This window comes from Anolis carolinensis, chromosome 2, assembly GCF_035594765.1.
Source record: "Anolis carolinensis isolate JA03-04 chromosome 2, rAnoCar3.1.pri, whole genome shotgun sequence".
In the NCBI taxonomy this organism is placed as follows: domain Eukaryota; kingdom Metazoa; phylum Chordata; class Lepidosauria; order Squamata; family Dactyloidae; genus Anolis; species Anolis carolinensis.
In genome coordinates this window covers 145326516-145349713 of record NC_085842.1, presented here as the reverse complement: position 1 = coordinate 145349713, position 23198 = coordinate 145326516, and the positions used below count along the sequence as shown (strand labels likewise).

Here is a 23198-nt window from a genome sequence, read left to right as displayed (position 1 = left end):
CAAGACAAACAAATTAGAGGAGGCTTGAGAAGATTGCTTTCTCCAACATGGGCAAACTTCGGCCCTCCAGGTGTTTTTGGACTTCAACTCCCACAACACCTGGAGGGCCGAGGTTTGCCCATTGCTGCCTTAGGAGATCGCCCTAGCAATCCTTACGTCATCGCGTCATTTGGAATAGACGCATAGTATCAGAATTGAGGCAGCGCATTAAAAAAAAAGGGAACTCCGATGGCCATTGGGTAGTGGTGTCACGTGACGAGGAGCTTCTTTCTGGCTATTGGTCGCCCGCCCGCTGTTGAGGAGACGGGATTGGACCGCGAGGGTGGCTGTGGGCGTGGCCGCGGAGGGTTTGCCCGCGGGCGGGCGGAAGCGGCAGAGCGGAGTCCCTCGTGCGGCGTCCGGGCGGAGTGGAGGGCTGCTGGATGTGGCGGCGCCTGCTGGGGAGCGTGGCGGGGGCGGGCACAACCATGTCGGTGGAGGGAGCGCCTTGCCGCCGCCCGCGCCCGCCCAAGGACGCGCTGCGGCACCTTCGCTCCCGGGAGAAGCGCCTGGGGGCCCCGGGGGCCTGCTCCAAGGGCGGCGCCAGCACCGTCTTCGTCCAGGTGGCCGCCGCGGGGACCCGGGACGTGGGGGCCGCCCTCTACGTCTTCTCCGAGTACAACCGGTCAGTGGGCCCCCTCCCCCATGCGTATCTTTGTTAATTAAACGCACTACCACCTTTGGGTGCATCTACACTGTAAAATTAACGCACTTTGGCACTGCATCAAATCGTCATGGACGAATAATGGGAACTGTAGCTTTAGAAGGGCCTTCGCCTTTCCTAGCAACGAGTGATGGCGCCCTACCAAACTACAGCTCCCATGATTCCAAAGCATGGAGCCCTGGCAGTCAAAGTGGTGCTAAACTGCATTAATTCAACAGTGTAGAGGCAGCTTAAGGGCAGCAGTTTCCCCCCATTGTCATAGGGGTCATCACCCAGGTGAGGCTTCCTACTGTCTCTTCCAGTGAAGCTCCTCCTCTTTTTTTCGTATGGTTAGAAGTACAGTAGAGTCTCACTTATCCAACATAAACGGGCGGCAGAACGTTGGATAAGTGAATATGTTGGATAATAAGGAGGTATTAAGGAAAAGCCTATTAAACATCAAATTAGGTTATGATTTTACAAATTAAGCACCAAAACATCATGTTATATAACAAATTTGACAGAAAAAGTAGTTCAATATGCAGTAATGCTATGTAGTAATTACTGTATTTATGAATTTAGCACCAAAATATCACGATGTATTGAAAACATTGACTACAAAAATGCATTGGATAATCCAGAACATTGGATAAGCGAGTGTTGGATAAGTGAAACTCTACTGTATAAATGTTTACTTGCTGAGCTTTCCCTCTCATTAAACTATGTAGCAACATTGAAAAAATTCTGTTCCAAGTTTGAAAGTGTTATTACTTTGGATTGTTGTGAGTTTTTCAGGCTGTATGGCCATGTTCTGGAACATGGCCATACAGCCCGGAAAACTCACAACAGCCCGGAAAAAACTCAAAACAACCCAGTGTACAGGGTACTTGTTTAATTGTGTGGTACTTACTTTGAAAGTAGTTGTTATGCTCCAGAAACTTCATTTTTTGTGGCTGCCACAAGCTACGTTGAATTGTTGGGTTGCTGTGAATTATCCGGACTGTATGGCCATTTTCCAGAAGCATTCTTTCTTGACATTTCGCCCACATCTATGGCAGGCATCCTCAGAAGTTGTGAGGTTTGCTAGAAACTAGGCAAGTGGGGAATGTCCAGGGTGGGAGAACTAACCACATAGGGACACTGATGAACAAACACAACCTACAAACTATCTACAAACCCACTAAGAAATTCCAACAAATGCTACATTCAGCAAAGGACAAGAGGGATCTTCTCACCTCTGTAGGAGTATATACTGTATACCATGCAGCTGTAAGCAAGTCTACATAGGGACCATCAACTGCAGTATTGCCCAAACATGAATCAAAGAACATGAAAGGCATTGCAGAGTGATTCAGCCAGAGAAGTCAGCCATAGCAGAGTGCTTGAGGAACCAACCTAGACACAGTATATTATTTGAGAAACAGAAATGCTGGACCCACTCTAACAACCATCATGTCAGACTACACAGAGAAGCCATTGAGATCCACAAGCATGTGGACAATCTTAACAGAAAAAAGGAAACCATGAAAATGAGCAAAATCTGGTTATCAGTATTAAAAAAACTCTAAAGTCAAGACAGTAGATAAAGAATAACACTCTGAAAACAGGAGAATTCCAAACAAGAATAAATCAGGGCCAGTTAACACCTCCTTGGGATTCCCCCAGGCAGGAAGCAGCCAGACTTTGAAGCTGTGAGGCCTTTTTTTTTTTTTGCTAATCAAGGTGGCCCATTGCAACATTCACACCTACCTCAAGCAGTTAAGAATTCTTTCTTCCACCCTGAGCATTCCACAGGTATATAAGCCCCACTGACCTAGTTTCCAATATACCTCACATCCTCTGAGGGTGCCTGCCATAGATGTGGCTGAAATGTCAGGAGAGAATGCTTTGGGAACATGGCCATACAGCCCAAAAAACTCACAGCAACCCAGCCATGAATGCCTTCGACAACACATGTTGAATTGGTTGAGACTCTTGAGATATTCATTGGAAAGCAGCAGCAAAATGTGCTGGATTTTGTCCTGCAAAAAACAAAGTTTTTGTAGTTTAATTCCACGTTTTTATGATAGATCCAATTAGGAAACTACTGTACTTTTATAACCCAGGAACAAAAATCGTGTTACTTAGTGTTATATGTTAGACTTTGGTCTTCATATAGTTTCATATAGTCACCAAGAAAAAATAATCTTCTAGTTGGAACTGTAATCGTAGTATCCCTTATTATCTAAAAACTGTAGATAATAACTGTAGTAAACTGTAATTGAGTATCCCTTATTATCCGAAATGTTAACAACCAGTGTTTTGGATTTTTAAAAAAAATTTTTTTGGAACATTTGCATATACATCATGAGTTAACTTGAAAAGGTAACCTCTGTCTAAACATTATGTTTCCCATAGACACATAGACTGAAGGTACTATTATATACAGTATTTTAAATTTTTAATAACTTTGTGCATGAAACAAAAAGTTTGTATGAACTGAACCATCAGAAAGCAAAGGTGTCTGTATTTCAGCCACTCATGTGGACAGCTTTGGATTTTGGAGCAGTTCTAACACTGGATATTCAACTTGTGTATCTCACTTTGCCATGAATGAAAAGTCAAGGATGCTGGTTGTAAAATAACTGTAAGCACTAAATGTTGTTCATAGTATTATGTTTTATATTCCAGGTACCTTTTTAACTGTGGGGAAGGTGTGCAGCGCCTCATGCAAGAGCACAAGTAAGCATAAGTAGAAATTGAGGTTGCGATCCTAGAAGTGATTCAAGGTAATCAAACGTAAATTTAACTGAAGTCCTTGATGAGTGTTATTTTCACCACAGGTTGAAAGTGGCTCGCTTAGACAATATCTTCCTCACCAGAATGAACTGGGCAAATGTTGGTGGTCTCTCTGGTGAGTTTGGCAAATTAATACATTCTATGTTTGAATTGTATTGTTGTGAGTTTCCCAGACAGGAAAAACTAGCGACACAAACGTACACACTGCTGCTGATGATGAGTGGTTTTCAACTTGTGGGTCCCCAGGTGTTTTGGCCTCCCAGAAATCCCAGCCAGTTTACCAGCTGTTAGGATTTCTGGGAGTTGAAGGCCAAAACATCTGGGGATCCACAAGTTGAGAACCACTGCCCTAATAGGAATGAATAATCAGGCTGGTCTTCCATTGGTTAGTTGTAAGTAGTTCTCAGAAGCTCATGTCCGAGAAGTACATTGTTCATCACTTAGATCCAGTTTTTTAAAAGTCCATATTCTCCTGTATGAGTCTGTCTAGGTTTAGAGATTTCCAGAGAATCTCTTTCCTTGGTTTCGGTTCCCTCAAAGGGAGGTTTGATGGGAACACAAGAGAGGCTTTTTAAAGAGGGTGCTCCAAAACTTTGGAATTCCTTTGGAAAAGGCAGGCTAGTTGATTTGGACCCTTCCCTGTTTACAGGGAAGATCAGAGGCAACTACACTATGCTACACTACTTGTAGGAAAAGTAGAATATAAGGATATTGAAAGTTCTATTATTTTCATTTAATAAGTATTAGTTTTTGGAATTCGTTAACTGTTATCAAGTTGATTTTAACGTATACTGACCTTATGATTGGGAGACTTCAAGTTACTCTGTTATCAACAACCCTGTTTAGATTTTACAGACTTAGATCCATAGCAGATTTCATTTTTACTGATTTGTTTGGTCTCAAATTTGATTAAATTAGATCGATTTCTAGGGACCTCTAGTTCCTCTGGTGCAACCCTATGGCAAACTTCTGCCAGAAGTTGATCATAGAGTCATCATGTTGGAACCTCTTTAGGAATCTTTTGGTACCCATGTGGTGGACGTTGACCATGAAGTCTTATTGTAGAAGTAAGATATTCCTGGAGAGATAAAAAGCAATATTATTGTTTTCAGTTTTTAACTTTTGCAGGAGTCCTGTGCCCCTAATCCCAGCAAATGCGGAGAACTGCCTGTAGAGTTCATCCACCTGTAATGGGGTCTTCCTCTTTTCCTAGTCCTTCTGCCTTACTGAGCATCATCGTATTTTCTAGTCTTATTATATGGCCAAAATATGGCTGTCTCTTTTATCATTTTGGCTTCTAGTGGGAGAGTTCAGGGTTATTTTATCTTTTTGGCAGTCCATGGTACTGGTAGCAGTTTCCTCCAATTTTGAATGAACTGATACTTTTCCTTTCTTCACTGAGTAGCATCTCTGCAATTTCAGACTGATGGCACTTCTAAGAGTCTACCTTGTGTTCTTTTCCAGGAATGATCCTTACTTTAAAAGAAACAGGGGTTCCAAAATGTGTGCTTTCTGGGCCTCCGCAGCTGGTGAGTGGAACGTTTCCTGCAGTGATTAATTGTTCAGTTTTTCATCTAAGAGAATGGTGGTAAAGGATGAGTAGTGTGAAGGAATGTTGTTGCTGCAGTTCCTTAGCAATTTCTACATGAGTCTCATTTGGTTGGCATCCTACTTAGAAATTGTTCACATGAATGTTGTTCAATCAAAATTTCTCAGTTTTATACCTTTCTGGTACTTTAGATATTCTCTATGTTTCATAACAGGGAACAGCACAATATCGGGAGTTTAGCAAATAGCTAAGCCTATGTAATACTCTCAGTTGACAGGAGGAAACAGTCTTGGGAATTTAATGCTTATTCTTTTGAATTCTATGGCATGCTAAATGTTTACTTTCTGTCCCACCACCAATTTATAAGCTACTTAATTCGGTACTCTCCTTATAGTTCTTGATTTTGTGTTTCAAATCATATGTGAAAATGCAGGGCATATGATCAGTTTGTGTCAAGAGTCAGACGCCAATTAGCGAACAAAAATAGAGTTTATTCAGCAGATAAGCCAAAAAGTAATGTTAACACAGAAAAAACCTTGAAACTCTTCACTATCAGTGCTTCAAGAGCAGTTCAAACAAAAATGTAATTCAGCAACACAAGCAGGTAAAAACAAAGCTAAACAAACTTAGTGCAAACTGCACTTTCTGAGTCCAAGCCCTGCCAGCCGGCTCTGTAGTTTTCAAAGGAACAGTTCCCAAAAGAAAACACCAAATTGGTCAGGAAACAAACAAACAAACTAAGAATGCAGTAGACTGCTTCCACAATGTGGATAAAGCCGAAGGCTCCAAAAGGATGGTGAAAAGACGTCGTCCGGGATTCCAAGGTCAGGTCAGGAGATAACAGCGGTGTCCAAAGAGCAAGCCAGGAGTCAAAAGCCGATAGTAGTCATCAATCACAGGGCGAAGGCAGTAGCAAGGTCAAATTCCGATCCAAGGTCTGAAGAGGGTGCAGTCATCCAAAACAGGTCCACGATAAGACACAGCGAGAGCCAAGCTAGGTGATAACAGCAGATTCAAATCATAGTCCAAGTCCAGTCTTCATGGAAACACAGAGATCCCAATGGCGCCTCAGCAACACCTTGCCACACGCAAAGTGCAGTGGCCAAACATTCCCATTTTATTCCCCTTCCTCCTGGGTGACCAAACACTCACACCCAAACACCAGGTGTCCCAAATCTACTCAGAGTCTGAGCTCCACACAGCTAGAGCTCGTGGATCTGGAGTACCTAGCAATTCGTCGGAGTCCCAATCATCCTGCCCACACATAGCCCCATGAACACTTAAAGAACCATCCTCCCTTCTCCAAGCATCCCAATTGGGATCAGCTCCTGCAGAAACCCCAGCTTCAGAAGTATCCATAGACCCCAAATCCCCAGACATCTCCGGTGGCTGTGCCCATTCAGTGCCCGCTTCCCCAGCCACCACCTGTTCCTCAGCATCCATCTCCCCATCTGAATCTTCCTCAGAAGATCCCCCATATAGCTCTCTAAGTCGCTTCCTGCGCAACTCCTCCAGTGAACCCTCATCACGAGGGTTTTTTCTTCCTCTCCGAATTCCATCCCCATCAACCATAATCCCCGAAGGCGCAGTCACAACAGTTTGTGTCAGTAGGGATAGTACAGTACCTAACAGACAGATCTGTGGATTAGGACACTCTTGGTTTGAATCTCATCTCTGCAGATGAAATTAGGAGACCTTAGGAAAGCCATTCCTTGATTTTCTGCCCGAGTCCTTCACCTGCAGCATGTGAAAAATAATACCTTCCAAGCTTGTTGTTGAGGTTGCAGTTAGGTAGTGATATTACTTTGGATGCTTGAAAGAAAATAGTGTGTGCTTCTATTTTGCTCCAAAATACATGAAGTGCTGCTATTCTTCACTTTTTTCATTGTATTTGTTTCAGCAAAACTATCTGGAGGCAATCAAAGTATTTTCTGGCCCATTAAAAGGAATTGACCTAGGTAGGTACTGCAGTTCTGCATATTCTTCAATGGCATTCTTCAAATCTGCCCTCCTTGCACACTGCTGCTGCAGTTTTATTGATTTAGTCACAGGCTTATTTATCTAGACCAGAGGCTAACATCTTTGCTGTTGTGACAGCTTAAATTGTGATTTGTAATTGCACATTTACTTCAAGAGCACTTAGCAAAGCATTAAGGCTTGTATTGTTTGATGTTTGTTTTATAGCTTTTAATTTAGATTAGTTTGCGTAGCATTATTCAAGTACATAATATTTTTTAACTGTGTTCTCTTTGGAAAAATATCCCTATGAACAAAATTTGATTAATGTTTAGTTGTTGATGTGCTTTGTTGCAGCTGTGCGACCTCATTCTGACTCAGAATATCAGGATGAAACAATGACTGTTTATCAGGTTCCCTTGGTGGGTGAGTAAAGGAAGGTGATATTAAGAAGTAAGGGGTTGGTGGGATTTATTGGATTAATTTTTATTTTCATAGAAATCTAAGCATGATGGTGGATATAAAGGTGAAATTCTGGATGGTCCTGGGGTGGAACAGTAAGAAAAAACATAAGTATGAGGACATTTGGGCAGGTGGAGCAGTTCTTTCCTATCAAGTCGATAAATGCCTGTTTCTGGTATTTAATAGATTTTATGATGCTGCCTATAGTACTTACTGTGTTTATTCTTACTGCGTTTTTGTAAGAATAGGGTAATATGCTGTTTGATCCAGACTCCTCTTAGTAAATTACGTTGGCATAACAGAATGGCATGGGAGTTATGCTAATATAAGTAGTCACAGCAATTGTACTGTAGTCCAATTTTGAATATTCCATAAGATGCTAGCTAATGCCATGTTCTACAATGGCAGCTGGACAATGCCCAGTACAGCTCTGTCCCGGATATAATCGGCCACTGTGGTGGGATATGACAGCTCCCTGATTTCATCTTGAGTACTAGTATATGAGCAGAGATTTATGCCTCATAATTATTAAATAGGAACTTGTTTTTCATGAGCTTTTCTGGCTGAGCAGGTTTTGAATCTAGGGCTCACACATTTTTTAAAACTGCATCGCATTAATAATATTACAATACAGTAGAGTTCCAGTTATCCGAGATAAACAGGTGGGCCCATTCTCGGATAACCGAAACTGACAGATAGCGGGGAAGGTGCCTCAAGGGAGGGACGCAGGCTCTGGAGAAAGTTCCAATGGAAGATTTCTCACTTTTGAGGAACTCAAAGGCTCCCACCAGCTGCTTTGAGGCAGCGGACGGCAGGACAGGCTCTGTGCAGAAGAGGGCGCGGAGCTGCAAGGAGGCCCTAGAGGAAGCCGCCGCTGTGCTCATGGATGCCTCTGCTTCCCCCTCCGTTTCCTCCTCCTCCTGCTCCCCCGCATCTTCAAACCGGAGGAAGAGAAAAGTCCTCCTCCCTCTCCTTCTCACGAGCTGCGGAGGTGGCGGCTTCCTCTCGGGCTTCCTTGCAGCTCCGCGCCCTCTTCTGCAGGGAGGCTGCCCTGCCGTCCGCCACCTCTGAGCAGCTGGTGGGAGCCTTTGAGCTCCTCAAAGGTGAGAAATCTTCCATTGGAACTTTTTGGAATTTCCTCCTTAGCCTGCCTCCCTCCCTCAAGGCACCTTCCCCGCTATCCAAGCCCCCGCGCCTCGGATAATGCGACTCTTGGTTAACCAGAACTCTACTGTATATTATATATTACATGTAATATTACTAATAATTTTGCAGTATAGTGGTATAAGGGGCCCCTGGTGGTGGTGCAATGTGTTAAAGCGCTGAGCTGCTGAACTTGCAGACCGAAAGGTCCCAGGTTCAAATCCCGGGAGCAGAATGAGCGCCCGCTGTTAGCCCCAGCTCCTGCCAACCTAGCAGTTCTAAAACATGCAAATGTGAGTAGATCAATAGGTACCGCTCCGGCGGGAAGGTAACGGCGCTCCATGCAGTCATGCCGGCCATATGACCTTGGAGGTGTCTACGGACAACGCCGGCTCCTCGGCTTAGAAATGGAGGTCAGCACCGACCCCCAGATTCGGACACAACTGGATTTAATGTCAGGGGAAACCTTTACTTTTACCTTATGTACATACTTGTAAGCCACTCTGAGTCCCCTTCGGGGTGAGAAGGGTGGAATATAAATGTCGTAAATAAATAAATTACTGACACCTTGAAAACATTTGTAAGACATTTATTTTCTGTTTTCCATTGGTTCTGTACTGAATTTGTGCTGCTTTTCTCTAATTTTCATATTAAAATTGATAACTGTGACAATGTGGCAATTAAGTTATAAGTGCTCACTAAATTATCTCCGTAGTGGACCCCTGGCTCTGGAACTCGCTCCCCAGGGAAATCAGGCAAGCCCCCACCCTGGTAGCATTCAGAAAGAGCTTGAAAACCTGGCTCTTTACTCAGGCTTTTAGATAAAGATTGCTAATCCAGAAGCAATCTGTATCTGTGACCATTCTTGTACCGGTTTGCACTTTACCTTTGTCAACTCGATATAGACACAGGGTTTATTCCCATCCCAATTTGCACTTTCAAGAATTTGCACACTTTATCAGTCACCTCGTGTTTACAATATTTATATGGTGCACCTTACCCAGTCTACTTTTACAATCTCTCCGTTTTAATCCATGTTTTTATTAGTTCTTGTTTTTTATTGGCTAATGTTTAATTTTTTTATTGTGCATGTTTTTGTCTATTGCTGTGTTTTATACTGCTACTGTTTTTATTCGGGCTTGGCCCCATGTAAGCCGCCCTGAGTCCCCTTTGGGGAGATAGAGGCGGGGTATAAAAATAAAGTTGTTGTTATTATTATTATTATTATTATGTGATCCTTTGTAAATATGCTATTGAAAAGGCATTGAAACAGGTACAGTAGAAGTGCCTTTATTTGCAGTTTAAATACAGTCTTCAGAGCAGAAAGTCATATATTTATGATCTAATGGTACTCTCCTTCATTTTCCCCTTCTCTCAAAACAGGCAAAAAACTGCAAGATGAGCAAAGGCCACATCTGAACTCTCAACTGCCAGGCAGTGATGTAGACCAAAAGCGTATCATGATGCCAGGATCTCTGCCTGAAGAGCATCAGTACCTGAAGGGTGACAGGAGTAAGGAGTCACCTGAGAAAACAGGTGAAGAAGTTGTAGTGTTTGTTAATCTGAAAAAAAGGATCCACTGATGAACTTTTAAGATTCAGGCTAGCAGGCTGGTAATTGTAAATTGGAGGAAACTGAGTTTAGAATCTTCTGTTTTGAAATCAAGGGCTTCCCAAGGCCTTGTTTTGGTATACAAATCCCATACATTTCTCTGCTGTAGAATAAGCTTTAATGGTAAACTGCAGACGTCTGTGACTGGAGAACAGGTACCCAAGCTGGGATGGGCCCCTGTCGCAAGGTAGAAATTATGTAAAATGAATCATTGGGGGCTATATGGGGCAAAAGAATTTGAATTGTGCAGGTGTGACTAATCCCCAATCCTAATTGCTGTGACAACAGTCTAAGCGTGTCACGTAACAGGAAGTTTACTCCCTCAGCTCCCTGCATATCCTTGACCTACCAGGCTAAAGCAAATTAATCAATGGGGCCTTCTGAACACAAAATAACCTTTTTAAAATGTCACTGGACAACTGTAAATAATGTTTGGCTGGAATGCTGACAAGGATTTTAGAACTAGTGGCAGAGAACCACTATATCTCCTGATTGCTTTCTCATTTGCCCAATTTCACCAGTGTGAATTCCTTGCGAAATCTCGTTATGAATTTCTGGCATAGCTAGGCTAAGGTGCATGCCTGTGCTGCTGCAGTTTTTCATCCTGTATTTCATGAGGGTCTCCAATGCTACTTTCATGAAACACAGTTCAGTGCCTGCTTTCAATACCTCATCACTTCGGTGGGGTAGCATATTGTCCATGCAAGATTGCAAGTCCTTTGTGAACGAAAACAGTGGTAGGTAAACCACAGATATTCCACAGGGAATTCAAATGGTTAGGTCTGCAGAATAAGGGGAATTGATCAGCTAAATATTGTGGAGCCTATCTTCAATGTGATTGTATGGTGTGAAGTCTGCTGGTTTTTACAGGGTGGTTTTTTAAAGTTATGTAAATTGCTTGATACAGGGCTTTCTCTTTTTTCTTTTTAAAGATGGTAGGTGGCAGATTGATCAGAGGGACCCATCTCTTGTTGTTGCATTTATTTGTAAGGTAAGAGCTGCCTTGAAAAAAATATACGTAATCTTAAATATGTCTGTCTTATACTAAAGTTTTGATCGGTATTGTTCAAAGATGGGATGCTTTGCTTTGAACCACCATTGTCCTGGTGACTGCAGCGTCTTTCCTCTGAGACAGGGTTGCCTTCAGATTGGAGAAAGATTCTCTATGCTTTCTATCACAGACTAACTTCATTTCATTGAATTAGTAGCTTAGACCTGGAAACTTCTGTTTTGCTTGTTAACTTAATTGCATATTGCCTTGTCTCATTTTTCCAGTTTTTCTGAGTTAGAGAAATGCAATGATAATTGACCTTCAGAATGAAAAAATCTTAAATGAGTTTGCTGTGTCAGGGTGTTTGCGCATATGAAGGTTAATATGTGTCTGTAGACATTTGTTCTGCAGGATTTTAATCACTCTGAAAATGGTGTCTGTAGGATTGCAGGTTTAGAAGTTTCATAATTTTTAGGTAGGTCTCACTTTAAACTCTAGTGCTTGTTCATTATTCCTGTAAAGACTTCATCCCTCTGTTTCCTGTTTGGAGACTACTAAATAAGTTTGCTGTCCTTGTGTGGTATTTTCAGTATTAATTTCAGATTATATACAGTTGTTTAAATAGCTTGTTTTAATAGCAGTTGTTATACCACATAACACAATTGAAAGAATTACTGCAAGCAGGTCACTAAAAGATCTTTGTTTTACCTCAGCTTCATCCAAAGAAAGGGAACTTTTTGGTGCTCAAAGCAAAGGAGCTTGGCTTGCCTGTGTAAGTATAAAAGGATTTCCACTAAATATTTATAGACAGTGTCTTACATACTAATTCTCTGAAGCTGCATAACTTCGTTGCTTTAATTTTTTTTAGTGGCACTGCAGCAATTGCTCCGATAATTGCAGCTGTGAAGGATGGGAAGAACATCACGTTTGAAGGCAAAGAGGTATGGCTTTTGGAGCAACTTTTTTCACTTAGGGCATTTATTGGGTCTCAATTCGCTTGAATGGGTCTACTACACTATTGATGCTGATTTGTTTATATAACCTGGGAAAATAATTTATAGGCCCTCACTAATTCTGAAGGAGGTTTTAAATAAATTGGATTTCCTCACCATTCATTCAGGACTGACTTCCCAAGCCAAAGACCTGATGTAAAATGCTTGTAAATACATCAAAAATATTCCTCCCATCTGATCCCTGTTTGTTAAAGGTGAAATTTTATAGTGCAATCCTATTCACTTGTTACAGATGGAAATATTTCTATTTTCACTGGACATTACTGCAGCAGGAGTGTGCAGCTAGTATCTCGTGGCAAGCCAAATGTTTCTCTGTTCCCTTGGAGGCCAAATGTAGTTAAGGTGTGGCCACTGATGTCCATATCATTTGAAAGTTTTCCAGATGGCTCTTTGGGGAGATAACTTCATTTTCTCTACCCCCTGCATGGAGAGGGTAAAGGGAATTGGAAAGAGAGAGTATTTAGAGATCTGAGACTTAGCCAAGTTCTTATTTTGAGATTCAAGGGGCAATTAAGAACTGCATTTGGAAAAGGGGATGGGAGAAAGAACCTAGGCAATTCCATTTGTATTCTTTGGCTGTACTTTGTTCACCTTACCAATTGCGAGAGCAAACAGGTGCATTTTGATTACAGATAACATTAGGGTTTCTACATTCTGCCCCATCTTAGTTGATGGGATGGGTTTTACAGGAGTAGGAAGGGCTTAGGTAAAAGGAGTGTCCTCTTCCAGACACTTCGTGAACTAGATTCAGACTTTGAATGAAATAGAGTTTCCACTTTGGTGTATATGGTGGCAGCCAAAATGTACTGTATTTGAGCACAGCGTATTTCATTCTTGCTTAATAGCCCATCTCCCTATTAGAACATCCTGGTAGAAAATGTGTGTTGGTAGTGCATATTCACATGTATGTCTTGTTGCAGATCCTGGCTGAAGAAATATGCACCCCCACAGACCCTGGTGCAGTCTTCATCATAGTGGAATGCCCTCACGAAGGTTTTGTAGATGCTGTCTGTGAAAATGACACACTGAAAGGGTAAGGTTAGCAGTAGATCAGCCTGCCTTCCCATACAGAATTTGGATAGAGACCTTTTTCTTGTTGCCTGGCAGATGCTGCCATCTGTATCTAATTCCTAATTCATTGGTTGTTAGGCCAAAGATAGATCTAATACACAATGTAAAACTTCTACATGGCCACAGTTGTGCATCTCTGCACTCCGGCATACATTTTGAGGAACTAGGAAATCCCTTACTTTGCCTCATAAGGATTTGTGTCGGACCATGAACTGCTGACATCAAGGTTAGAATGATATAACGAAGAATGTGAAACCAACCATTGTGCCAAAATATACGTTGAAAAACACCCTGTCCTTACTCTCCAGGAGTGTGTCTAAAGAATAATCTGTTTCTCACTTTGAGAACTTCATTGTTTTGTTACAGGTATCAAGAAGGAAAACAGGAGAACCCTGTGGCTTTAGTGATTCATATAACCCCAGAACCGATTCTGAGGGACAGTCGATATAAACAATGGCTAGAAAGGTTTGTGTTTTGGATGAGATTACGTACATTGTATATCAACTGTTGGAAAAAAATGCAGCTTGTGTGGTGCATGTGGTTATTTGGGAGAGCATTTTTGAGACATGAGAGCTGCTTCACCTTCCTCCCAAACGTGTTGTGAAGATTGCTTTGAAAACAGAAAATTGCTTCTAGATTAAATATGTAGAAATATGTGGTATCTATAACAAGCAGATGCCATGCCCTCCTATCAGCTGTACTGGAGGGGAGGTATCAGAAGCCCCCCTTCAAGCAGAGGTTATGCCCCTTTGAGTGGACACATAGAAACAACTAAGCATGTGCTTCTTCAATGCATGTTCTATAGAAACCTTAGAACTAATCTTATTACACCACATCTTCTAAAATATCCAGGGCGTACTGAGAAATATTACTCCACACTGCTGCTTTCGGACTCTAGTACTACAATAACGTACAGTGTTGCTAAGTTTTGTGCTGCGGCAATTAAAATTAGACGGATGATGATCGATCCCACAAGGCAACACCCTGTCGAGAATGTAGCTAGAGCAACTTGTTACAGCTGAAATGATACTAGACTTGTAATACGTCCCTCCCATCCCCTTTAATGCCCCTCCCCAGTGCTTTGACCCTTCCTATCAGTCTCTCCACCCCTTGGTTCCATACCTGCTACATTAATCTGTGTTTTTAAACTGATTTCAAACTGGGCCACACAGTTTACAGAAAACCTACACACACAGATAGATACCTTCATAAAAACTCCAACCATCACCCAAGTCAAAAAAGGAGCACAATCAAAGCCCTGACAGACCGTGCACAAAGAATCTGCGAACCTCACCTCCTCCAAGGTGAACTCAACCACCTAAACTGGGCTCTACAGGCCAATGGATACTCCACCACAGACATCAGAAGAGCTGCAAGGCCAAGAACAAGCCATGAGAGTCAAGACAAAGATCCACCCAGAGGAAAGGTGTCCTTACCATACATCAAGGGAACTACTGACCGCATAGGGAAGCTGATGAAGAAGCACAACCTACAAACTATCTACAGACCCACGAAGAAAATCCAACAAATGCTACGGTCAGCGAAGGACAAGAGGGATCCTCTCTCTTCTGCAGGAGTCTACCGGATACCATGCAGCTGTGGACAAGTCTACATAGGGACCACCAAACGCAGCGCCCAAACAAGAGTCAAAGAACATGAAAGGCACTGCAGACTAATTCAACCAGAGAAATCAGCCATAGCAGAGCATTTGATGAACCAGCCTGGACACAGAATACTATTTGAGAACACAAAAATGCTGGACCATTCTAACAACTATCATGTCAGACTACACAGAGAAGCCATTGAAATCCACAAGCATGTGGACAACTTCAACAGAAAGGAAGAAACCATGAAAATGAACAAAATCTGGCTACCAGTATTACAAAACTCAAAAATCAGAACAGTAAATAAAAAGCAATACTCTGAAAACAGAGGGTTTCCAGACATGAATCAACCAAGGGCAGTTAACGACTCTAAACAAAGGATGCCCCAGAGGCAGGAAGAAGACAGCAGATAAGCTTTTCAATGCTAATTTAAGTGATTAACTACACTACATTCATACTGACCTCTCTCACCCTAGACTTTCCACAGATATATATTAACCTCTTTGCTTAGTTTTCTCCATACCTCACAACCTCTGAGGATGCCTGCCATAGATGTGGGCGAAACGTCAGGAGAGGGTGCTTCTGGAACATGGCCACGCAGCCCGAAAGACATACAACAGCCCTGATTTCAAACTGTTTTCTAATCTTTTTTAATAACTGCTTAATAGGGAACTGCGTTTCTCCTTCCCAGGGTGTTTGTGCCCCACTTTGTGCTGGCCATGGACTGTAATAAAAAGAGATTGAACAAGCCGAGTGCACTGTATGCACTGCAATATGAGCTTCAGGAAGAAAACCAGGAGAGAGATGGGATGCTGTTATAATTTTAAGGCAGTGTTCAGCCCCTGTGTCTTTTGCAGGTGCTCCTCCCTACATAGTAAGTAAGGGTGAGCAACTGCAAAAGCACAGGGACTGAATCTGTAATTTCCTGTACAAATTACCATCATAGTCAGCACAGAAGAAATTTGGTCAGAAATGAGTCCTAGATTTTATTGGCATTCATTGCCTGGACTCTAGCATCAGCTGTGATAGCATAGTGCTGTGATAGCATGGTGCTGACCTTTACCACTTATGCCCATTCAATGTCCAATGTGCTTCCCATGTATTCTCATCAATCCTTAAATAGATCAGTGTTACTATGACAAAGGCAGTATAAGGTCTGTCGTGAAACAAAGGTGAGTCACAAGTTCAAGACCACTGTGAACATTGGAGATTCCTGGCTTTCTTATTAAATCTTTACATTGCAAGAATGGGCTACTTTTCTTACTGTAATCTACACACATGTCCTGTGATTTGAAAAGATGACCAATTAACCACAGAAACTATTGCCTACATGTAACATTTTGCATGTCTCTTAATGACTGTTAACGTTATTGTTCAGTTCATTGAATGTATATTCAGAGAAATAATGTACATCAGAGAAAAATAAAATCACTCTTGTCTGATAGGCTAACAGACAAGCTAAGTGTTCACATTATGAATGACATACTGATAACGTTTCCATAAATGTGCCCAGGGAAAATATGTCTTTTAAAGCAGGAAGCTTAAAAAAGGGCCAGAACATGTAACAAAAATGCATTGCAAACAATATGAAATGTAGTTGTACGAAATAAATGAGTGAGAAACCCTACAAAGATATACTTCTAGTTTGATACTCATTCCCTACAATTTATAATATCTAGCATCAGATATTAACATGCAAGTGATGGGTACTTGGTTTCTTTTATCCAACCAGGTTTGGATCCACTACTCAGCACTTGATACTCAATGAAAATTGTAAATCAATACATCATCTCCGAAGCCACAAAATTCAAACCCAGCTCAACCTTATCCATTCAGAGATCTTTCCATTACTCACCAACTACCAAAGCAAGGTAAAGCCGCTAGGTTAAAGTGGTGTCATTCCCAAAAAGTTTACATGACACATTCTCACGTCTTTCTATTTGCCTAGGAAGAAGAGGCCACGTTCAGTGTGCCGGTTACGCGAGGAGAGTGCCTCCTCAAATACCAACTGAGACCCAAAGCAGAATGGCAGAGGTTAGTGGCCACTTAAGCTTGCCCTGGGTGGATTAGAGACTTGATGGCATATAAAAGATCAGTGTATTTCTACTTATTCATTTTCTAACAGTGGAATTGTTAGATTTCAATATATCATGAGCTATTGATGCTTACTGTCTTATTACCCTCTTCCTTGTTTCTAATTTTTATTTTTTAAAATAATTTTATTGAACTTTTACTAGGAGAGTGGGGGTGGGAAGGAAAAGGAAGGAAAAAAAGAAAAAAAAAGAAAGAGGGGATAGTAGATTTGTTATTGGTTAGTTGCCTCTTTACCAAAATCTAATGTATCACAAGGATTAAACAAAGAGGGTGAGGATTGTTGGGTATGGGGAGTTCTTTTACAAATTTATCATTGTTACAACTAAATCTTCATCTCTATTTCTTTAACATCCATTTCATAAAATATTGATGATTCTAACATTTTTAATTTAAAGTCCTTTGGTTGTATCTTGGGTCTTCTCACTTTGTCTCCTGGTCTTTATTGACTCATTTCCAGTTCTTCTTTAATGAAAGTTGATCTTAATTTTTCTTAACAGATAGATTTACATTAAATCTTTTCTTAAATTATTATTGTTATCCATGAAGAAAATTCTATAGCTTACATTTAAATTGTTAGTAGGTTAGTATTTATATTATATTATCCTTATCTTGAATAATATTTTCCATAACCAAAAATCTATTATTTCTACTATATATTTTTATTCTTCTACTACGCAATTTCTCTTCTATGAGGGGTTTGACCACATTAACCACATATTTAACATATATGTGTAACAGTTTTCAAATTCTTAGTCAAGCTTAAGATAACATTCTGAATCTGTTCAACATATATATGTATCTATCTGTTTTCTTATTTTTGGCCATCAAGTTTAGCATAGCGCTCTTTATAACATTTAACATTCTTATTATTTTTTTTTAAATGCCAAAGAGTTTATTCCCTGCTTCCCCCCCCCCCCCTCCAATCAAACCCAGAATCTTTGATTCCATTCACCCATGATCATCTGGGATTCTGTCTTCTTTTGCATCTTCTTTTAAAAGGTTTTGTTTTCACCAATTGGTATTTCAGATTAAGTTTTGGAACATCTTTGGACTTCCTGTCAGTTCTGCATTCACTCCCAACTTAATTTTAAATCTTTGATCTTTCATCCACATTAGTTGTTTCTGAATCGCAGCCTGGGGTCCATTCTGTACCGGCTTCTTCTCAATTCTCGTTTTTTTATTTTCGTACACCCACCTTTTTTTTACCGGACTGAACTAGCTCTCATTGTTCCTTTTTCCTTTCTTCCTATCCCTTGACCAATTCAACCTTTCTCAAGTTAAGATTTGTTTATTTAGACTCAATATTGACATTGTTGCTATCTTTTCTGTGTGTCTCTTGTTCTTTAGAGGTCAGGGCTATCAAATTCAATTTGACGTTTATTTGTTCAAGTTTATTGTCAGCAGCTGTAAGCATTGAGTTAATTTCCATTTGTTTTAGGATTTCCAACTTAGTTTCTCGCTTAATTTCTGCAATGATCATCTAAGTTAAATGCTGGGTTTGTTATAGAACAAGCATGGGGAAACTCAGGCCCATGGGGTTCTCTGGGCCCTTACATCTGGCCCTCAAATCCCCCCCCCCCCCCCCCGTCCTCTGGGCATAAGGATGTGGCGGCTTGCTGCGTCCTTATGCCAAAAGGACGATGGAGAAAGGCATGCAGCGGCTGGGAGCCCTCTAGAGGGCTCTCAGTCTCTGTATGCCTTCCTCGGGCCCTCCTCCTGGCATAAGGACAAGGCGAGTGGCCCTGTCCAGATACCGGGAGAAGTCTGGCCCGGGCAAACTGCAAACAACGGGCAAAGCAGCTCCAAAGCCATGTTGCCCACCACCTGCCTCTCCCTTCTCCCGCTGTCAGGACAAGGAGAGGCCCCGTCCTGATGCCAGGAGAAGCCTGTCCCGTATGAAGAGGCAAACATCATCCACCTCCTACCTCTCCCTTCTCCCGTCATGATGCTGGTAGAAGGGAGAGGCTGGCTGGGCAAGGGACTTCCAAAGCCTCACCTTCCTCCCACCATTCTTCTTCTGTGAAATAGAGTGGTATTTACACAGTCCATACATTAGATGGTGCTATCACCATCTGATTGAGGAACAAAAACAGATTCAAAGGAGAAGACAGATCTAATCCAGTTAAAAAAAAGTAACACCATATAAAGCCACATTCTTTTTGTTTTGTTCAAGGTCACCCAGCTGGGCAGAATTTGTAACACAAGATTAGAATAGACCAAACAAGTTAAACAATCAAAGAAGTCTACTTTAGTAATATTCAAAAGGGAAAGAGAGAAATATCATTTATTCTTTAGACAGTTTTAGATTTTGAGTCAAAGACAGGACATTTTTTGCAGAATGTCACCTTTCCTTCACTGTTCCTTAATGTGGGTATTTAAAGTCCTTTCTTCTATTCTGGCTTAAAACACCTTTATTTTTCTGTCGTTACTTGCCTTTTGCAGGTTCTCTTTGAAGTTTATTACTTTATTGCTCTATTTCTTCTTTATTACTTCTATTACTTCTTTATTGCTTTATTGTCTTGCCATGTAGTGTTCAATCTCAATAGCTCTCAATATTCTTCAGTACATTCCTGTTTCTTGAAATGTCTTTATGCTGATTTCCGATGAAATGAAGATTATCTTACTGTTCCATCTCTAAAGAGTCTTAAGGGACCCGGGAGAGGGAAGGCTTGTCCGATTGGTCGACAGTTTGGCTGAAGAACAGCCACGTTGAATTACGTGCATGCCCTTTTCACTTTATCTTCTCTTCAGCGGTGGGCGGACAGCTAGAGGGTTGCATAGATTTGCAGCCTCCCCAGACAATTCCCATTGTTTGGAAATTTGCAAGGTATTTGTACTTCTCTTGGCTTTATTTATGTAAGCCAGATGAATTTCCTTTTGCAGGAAAGCACATAATTCACTCTTGGAAGAGGGTAGACTTCCGGTTCAACATGGTGACAAGCTGACACTAGAAGGCTTCTGTGCAGCTGCCATCCCCGTAAATTATGTGCTTTCCTGCAAAAGGGAATTCATCTGGGTTACATACATAAAGCCTCTTCCTTATTAACTGGAGCTTACTTTAGCATCATAATCCTATTATATTAAAAATAATGTAATATTCAAACTTCGCACAAGTTGATATTGTGTTATCTGTTAACAGCACATCTAGCATGGAATGGAATGTTCTCAAGTTACTTGTGAAACTAGATGCTACAAGGACATTTGGGTGCAGATGGGGCAAAAGGAAAGTGCAGTGGCAGGTTCAAGTAACTTAAGCATCTGTTTTTGCCTCTCAGTGTAAATTCAGACCATGGTTTGCTTTTAAAGCTCTTTATAAAAGTAAGTAGTAGTGGATCATGGGATTGGTTGTGAGGAGAAGTATGTAGAACACTGAAGTATGGCTGAATGAATGGTTTTACAAAGTCCTTTTGTTTCATACTATTGTCTGATGTGTTGACTTCCAACTGTGTGGAAATTACCTGGTTCTCAGGTGAAATTTGTAAAGACTGTTCAGGGCTAATGTATTTCACTGATCAAAGGACCAGAGCATATTTAAAGAAAGTTATGAGGAAAATTTTGATATTCTATCTCACACCCTCCCAATTTCTGACTGTTATTGTTTACAGGGAGGCTGTTGTAGCTTGTAATTCTGCTGAATTTGTAGCTGAAGCCTTGGAGTTGCCTGACTTCCAGGATTCTGTGCAGAAGTGCAAAGAGAGCTTACCTGTCAGGCTGACTATGTCAGGTGAGTAAGTTGCTTGTAGTATGTCATATACAGATATCTATATAAGAAAAATGCACCCTTTTTTCCTGATATATTCTGAAGATTTTGCATAAGGGAAGGGCTATAAGCTTTACTCATAGGACAGTTATAACTTGGTTATCCCTAAAACCTTTCAAAGGACAGTGATTGAAATATTGGTCAGTAATGTTAGAGCTAAGGCTATTCAGTGTCTCTCCCTCCCTTCCATAAAATTGGGTTTCTTGAAATATTTGCAAGGAGACTATCTACTCTGGTAGCAATAGTGTCTCTCGCTTATTTATTCCTGAGTAACCTTGATTTTCTTGCACAATGTTTATTGCTCTTGATCTGTAGGGATTTACTGCTCGTTAGCGTCAAGGGATCAAGGGAAAGACACCAGAATTTTATTCAAACTTGAGGGTTTCTTTCCCTCTTGAGTTCAATAATAGGAAGAGGATAATTAGATGTTCAGCATTGGTATCTCCTTCTATTTATTTATACCCTGGTGGCACAGCGGATTAAACCACTGAGCTGTTGAACTTGCTGACTGAAAGGTCAGTGGTTCGAATCCGGGGAGCGGAGTGAGCTCCTGCTGTTAGCCCCAGCTTCTGCCAACCTAGCAATTCAAAACATGCATGTGAGTAGATCAATAGATCCGGCGGGAAGGTAACGGCGCTCCATACAGTCATGCCAGCAACATGACCTAGGAGTTGTCTACGGACAACGCTGACTCTTTGGCTTAGAACTGGAGATGAGCACCAACCCCCAGATTTGGATACGACTAGACTTAATGTCAGGGGAAAACCTTTACCTTTACCTTTATCTCACTTTATCTCCACAAAGGGGACTCAAAGCAGCTGTGTTCCCCATGACAGTGTCTGATTTCTAAGTTGGCAAATAATGTCAATATAGGGCTCCGACTTTGCATGATTTCAGAGCTTTTTCGTCTCTTTCTAGAAAACACAGACTGCTACCCGGAAGTTATATTCTTGGGAACTGGCTCTGCAATCCCAATGAAAATCCGGAATGTTAGCTCCACTTTGATAAACATTAGGTAAGTACTGTCAGTTTACATAATGTGGGGCATGCTGTCTCTCCCAAGGGGGGATGAGCAGGTAACGACCATAGGAATCGTGATGCGTGATAGGAGGGAACTTCAGTGCAGTTGCTTACCAAATACTGTCCTGCAGAACCTCTCCAAAAGATAGCCTTCACCCATAAATGAGTATGTGCAGTTTATATGTTGGATTTATAGCGGCTGTATATCATGAGCTCTGAAGGTAATGTTAAATTAAAATGATTTAATAAAAAATAATTTAAACTGTCTAACAGCATCTTAAACAATTTAAAAATTTTCAAAGTTAAATTGATCTACGTAAATATATTTGGGTAAAATGGTTAGAAAAAGCCATATTTAAATTTAGAAGTGAAATGAATCCAACATTAGGGCCAGTTAGGCTTTGTGTGGGTGGAATTCCGCAATGGGAAGGTTCTCCTCCTCTTTCTCGCTGTGTGGGGTGTCTCTGGTGGGATATGAAGGGCGGTCCTTGCAGCAGACCTGAGTCCTTGGGCACGCTTGCATAGCCAGTGCAATGTTATCCATGACAATCTTGAATTCAAAGTGCAGATGTATTAGTAACCAGTGCTATTCAGTGTTTTCTATTAGCTGCTCCTAGTATTGCACTGCACTCAACTTCCAAGTCCTCTTTAAGGGGAACCTCACACAGAACACATTGCAGCAGTGTAATGAAGTCACTAGCACATGAACAACGGTGACCAGATTGTCCCTGAAGCTTGTAGATTGGATGAAGTTGTCCTGGACAGACACTGTCACTGAGTTCTCATGGGCTTCCAGTGTCATAAAGGGACTCAGGAATACTTTCAAGCTGGACACCTGCTCTTTCAGCAAGGAATGTAGACTGTTGCTTACCCAGTTCCCAGCTTTAAGAACTATCAGTTCACAGAGCTTACATCTAATTGGGATTCAGCTTGAGTTCCTTGGCAGTCATCCAGCCCATTACAGCATCCAGGACCTGCACAACCCGAGCTGACTCTGATTATGAAGAAAGGTAGAGCTGACTGTGATCAGCATACTTGAGGGCACCCAACCCTTAAAATATAACAGGAGGACACTTTCCTTATCTCCCTCCTGTTCAAGCTGACCTTGGCCTTGCCACTAACATGAAGATACAGTGTCCTCTCACTTTTTGCGGGGGTTAGGTTCCAGGCCTGCCCGCAAAAAGTGGAAAACCACAATATAGCGGCACTATATTTATTTCAATAAATATAGCCTCCCTCCCTCTTTTCCTCTTTAAACATACTGTTCTGTTTTCCTTGTTGTTCCTGGGGCGATGAGGCCCTGCCTGCAGGCGGCTGAGGAGGAAGCGCGGGCCAGGTCACGTGACTTAAACTGGGCCCTTTTGTTCCTGCAAAGGGAGAGTGGGCCGGATGGAAAAATCCACGATACAGCGAATCCGCGGAACCCGAACTGTGGATTAGCGAGGGAATACTGTATAGGTAGTA

The 23198-nt window shown here is 41.5% G+C and overlaps 1 protein-coding gene across 1 annotated transcript in view; it reads left to right on the top strand.

Moving 5' to 3' along the window:
- The first annotated feature begins 345 nt into the window (after positions 1-345).
- elac2 (elaC ribonuclease Z 2) overlaps positions 346-23198 on the top strand; it is a 33676-nt gene continuing 10823 nt past the window's right edge. Inside the window, exons 1-16 of the mRNA XM_008104262.3 lie at positions 346-664; positions 3353-3403; positions 3505-3575; positions 4925-4989; positions 6910-6967; positions 7323-7391; positions 9954-10106; positions 11114-11172; positions 11886-11944; positions 12041-12113; positions 13106-13218; positions 13623-13721; positions 16593-16731; positions 16809-16894; positions 20560-20678; positions 21633-21729. Of these exons, the coding sequence (XP_008102469.2) occupies positions 423-664; positions 3353-3403; positions 3505-3575; positions 4925-4989; positions 6910-6967; positions 7323-7391; positions 9954-10106; positions 11114-11172; positions 11886-11944; positions 12041-12113; positions 13106-13218; positions 13623-13721; positions 16593-16731; positions 16809-16894; positions 20560-20678; positions 21633-21729 (1553 nt within the window). The 5' untranslated portion in view covers positions 346-422. The remainder of the gene's footprint in view (positions 665-3352; positions 3404-3504; positions 3576-4924; positions 4990-6909; positions 6968-7322; positions 7392-9953; positions 10107-11113; positions 11173-11885; positions 11945-12040; positions 12114-13105; positions 13219-13622; positions 13722-16592; positions 16732-16808; positions 16895-20559; positions 20679-21632; positions 21730-23198) is intronic.